Genomic DNA, 3,712 nt, shown 5'->3' on the forward strand with positions numbered 1-3,712 from the left:
AGGACCGGGAGCCGGTACTTGGAGAGACAAGCCATGGGCCCCCCGCAGCCTCAGCATTTGAGGGCAGCACCTTAGGTGGTCAAGGGACAGCCTCTGCCTGCCACCTTCCACCTGGAGGGAGGGAGCTGAGAAGTGGGGCCCTGAGCCCAGCCTGCCTCCCTCCCCCGGCCTAGTGGGCATGGACCAGCAGCTGTGAGCAGCCAGAGCTGATGCCAGGCCCCCAGGGGGCCGGAGGAGCCCCCACCATGAGCTTCGGCAAGCTCTCGCCTGTGGGCTGGGTGTCCAGCTCGCAGGGGAAGAGGAGGCTGACAGCAGACATGATCAGCCCCCCACTCGGGGACTTCCGCCACACCATGCACGTTGGCCGTGGCGGTGACGTCTTTGGTGACACCTCCTTCCTCAGCAACCATGGAGGCATCTCTCGGGGCACACACCGCTCGCCCCGCGGCTTCCTGGCCAGGAAGCTGCAGCTGGTGCGGAGAGTGGGGACGCCACCCCGGAGGATGGCCTCCCCGCCTGCACCCTCACCCGCCCCACCCGCCATCTCCCCCATCATCAAGAATGCCATCTCCCTGCCCCAGCTCAACCAGGCGGCCTATGACAGCCTTGTGGTCAGCAAGCTCAGCTTTGACAACAGCCCTACCGTCTCCACAGATGGCAACTCCAGTTACGGTGAGGGCCTGGCTCACTTGCCCGTTTTTCAGAGGCTAAGGCCCAGAGGGTTTCGATGGTTCAGCCAAGCCTCTAATCAGTCCTTTTCTGCACAATTGTTTGCTCAAACCCCCGAACGTGGACGGGTGGTGTCAGGGTGGGAACTAGCTTATTCCCCAAAACTCTTCGTGGTTGAGAGGTGAGGAGATGGGGTTTGACTTCTAACTGACCCTGACTTACTGCTAAGCCCCTCCCCGTCTCTGGGCCCTCAGGTGGGCCTGCTTACCCCCTCTTGCCCCCTCCAACCAAAGCAGCCCCCTTGTGTCAGAATGCTAATAGTGGTGGGGTTAAGAGCCTGGGCTCTGGATTCGAATCCTGGTTCTGCCCAACTCAGCTTGGTAAGCTTCAAGTCCCTGCTGTGTAAATGGGTCCCTTGGGTCATTGCAGAGGTTCACTGAGCCGGGGCAAGTAATGGGTGTGGCCCAGAGCCTGGTACATAGTAGGTGCTCCGGGCATGTAAGCCTTTGTTATCTGAACAAAGGTTTCTTTAACTTGACAAATTTGGAAAACCACTTACATGGACAGAAGCCAGAGGCCCTTCCTGCCCAAGCAAGGAGTGGCAGGGGCCACCTTGGCTTTGCTGGAAGGAGAGAACCTGGGAACCGTGGGCCCGTGCTGCCACCTGGTGGCCATTCCCTGCCCTGCGGCTTTGCCTCCACCACCAGAGACTTCCTGTAATGTACCTGCTCCAGGTGGCTCCTCCGAACCCCACCAAGGACTGGTTCACAGTAACCGTGAGGTCTCAGGCGTGGTAGTTCTGGAGGTAGGGGGCTGGACCAGATGACCCTTGGGTGGCATATGCTGTTCTTCAAGTCTGATTTCTATGCAGTCAGATCCCCAGTGCTGGTTCCACCCCTGTGCCTTCCAACCAGCCCACATGCTATGGGTTCACCTGCAGCCATTGTTCAGTGCCATGCTAGGGGCTGGGGACTGGGGGTCAAGGTCAAGTTCACAGCTGGGACTGAGCGTCAGGGAACTTGAGCTCCAGGCCAGGCTCTACCTCATTATACTCTGGTCCTGGGCAAGCTCCTTCTAGTCCCAGACTGAGTCTGTTTCCTCATCTGCCAAATGGGAATGAGGATTGTCAATTTTCAGATTCTAGAGTTGATGAGGGGATCGCACAAGAGACCACAGGGTCCACTCACGTTGGAAGGATGGGAAAACTGAGGCCAGAGAGGGCAGTGACTTGCCAGAGGCAACGTAACAAGCCGGGGTTGGTCCCAGCTCTCCCCTCCCAGTTCCCAGTTAAGGCATGACCCCCAGCTCTCCTCACTTCTCTTCCAGGCCTGGACTCTGGGTTCTGCACCATGTCCCGCCTGCCGCGCCCGGAAAAGCCTCGAGACCGTGACGGAGACCGTGATAGCTCCTTCCCGTCTGAGCCTGAACTCCGCCGCTCTGACTCCCTCTTGTCCTTCCGCCTTGACCTTGACCTTGGGCCCTCCCTCCTCACTGAGCTGCTGGGGGTCATGAGCCTCTCAGAAGCCCCTGCAGCGGAGACCTCAGCCCCAGCATCCATCACAAACCCTCCAGCTCCCACCGCAAACCCCCCAGCCCCAGTCCCTGCCACAAACCCCCTGCCCCAAGGACGCTGCCCCAACGGGGTAACCACTGGGTCAGGCCCAGGGACTGAGGCAAGGCCCAACCCAGTGCAAGAGGGTCCCTGTGCACCTGGTGACATGACCCCCGGCAGGGGCTTAGGGGACAGCCACTACCACACCAAGATGGATGCCTGGCGGGAGCTGGCAGAGGAGCCTCCCCCAGTGCGGGCCTCCTGGGAGAGCCTGAACGAAGAGTGGGGGGCCTCCCAGGCTGGCAGCAGGGCCCCGGTGCCCAGCACAGTCCAAGCAAATGCCTTTGTGTTTGCTGATGCTGAGGAAGACGATGAGGTCAAGGTGTGAGTGCCGGCCTGTCGGCCGGGGCATGGGGCTCAGACCCTGGCTGCCTTGGGACCTCTCGTGAAAAAGACAGCTGCTGCCCCAGCCCCTCCACACCTCTGCAGAACAGACATGGTAGGGAGGACAAAAGGGACCAGGCTTATCTGGGACCTAGGTGTTCCCAGTAGGCCCCACTGGCCTGACCTGCCGTCCCCACTGCCAGTCTGTACCCGGTGGCCAAGCCTAGGGCCCCACCCCCACCCCCTTGCTGCCCCCACTATGCCCAGCCTCACAGTGCAGCCTTTGTGGGACACTGTCCTCACTGGGTGGGAGGTGGGAGCATGGCACACAGGGCCATTGTCTCCCAAAGGGATGCCTGCCCCCAGCTCATTCTGGAGCTGCCCCCAGCAGGGTCCCTGCTGTGTGCTAGAGCCCTACCCACTGCCAGTCATCCCAGAAGCCTTGAGAAAGGTCAGGTGTGCCCTCACGGGGAAAGCATCCCACCTTCCTGTGTACCCCAGGCCCGCCTCCGAGGCCTGATTAAAAAGGGCTTTTTGATAAAACAGCGTGCCCTGCCAGATGCTTGGGGGCCTGCGTGGGAACTGGGGAGAATGGCTTCAGCCTCACCTGCCTAAATACCCTCCCCTCCTGGGAGTTTTGAAAGCCAAGGACCCCCCTCAAGGCCCCCAGTGAGGGGCGAGGCAGTGGGTAATGAGTAACCAGGGTGGAATGTCCCAGGTGAGGGCCCTTATCTGCAGTTCCGGGAACTGCTCAGCCCAGGTGCCAGGAGCCAGTGTCTGCCCCATAATCCTTCAGGGCAGCTTGGCCCGTGCTCCGGTGATGATAGAGGGCAGGTAGGCAGGGGGCAGAGGGGTCCTTGGATGGCACAAATGTTTAAGCGCTCAACTACTAGCCAAAAGGTTGGCGATTCATACCCACCCAGAGGCACTTCAGAAGGCAGGTCTGGCAATCTGCTTCTGAAAGGTCACAGCCTTGAGAACCCTGTGGGGTTCTGCTCTGCACGTGTAGGGTTGCCATGAGTCAAAATCAACTTGATGGCAGCTAACAATAAAAGCCGGGGCAGGTGCTTCAAGGTGTTTGGGAGCTCCCAGCTCCCCCCACCAGCA

The 3,712-nt window shown here is 60.3% G+C and overlaps 1 protein-coding gene across 1 annotated transcript; it reads left to right on the forward strand.

Annotated features, from left to right (window-relative positions):
* Window positions 1–209: 209 nt before the first annotated feature.
* CDC42EP1 (CDC42 effector protein 1) lies at window positions 210–2,609 on the forward strand. The gene is made up of 2 exons (XM_004373833.1): window positions 210–672; window positions 1,996–2,609. The coding sequence occupies exons 1-2, from the start codon at window positions 210–212 to the stop codon at window positions 2,607–2,609; spliced, it is 1,077 nt and encodes a 358-aa protein (XP_004373890.1).
* Window positions 2,610–3,712: the final 1,103 nt, after the last annotated feature.

The sequence above is a fragment of the Trichechus manatus genome, unplaced genomic scaffold (assembly GCF_000243295.1).
Source record: "Trichechus manatus latirostris isolate Lorelei unplaced genomic scaffold, TriManLat1.0 scaffold00027, whole genome shotgun sequence".
Classification (NCBI taxonomy): Eukaryota; Metazoa; Chordata; class Mammalia; order Sirenia; family Trichechidae; genus Trichechus; species Trichechus manatus.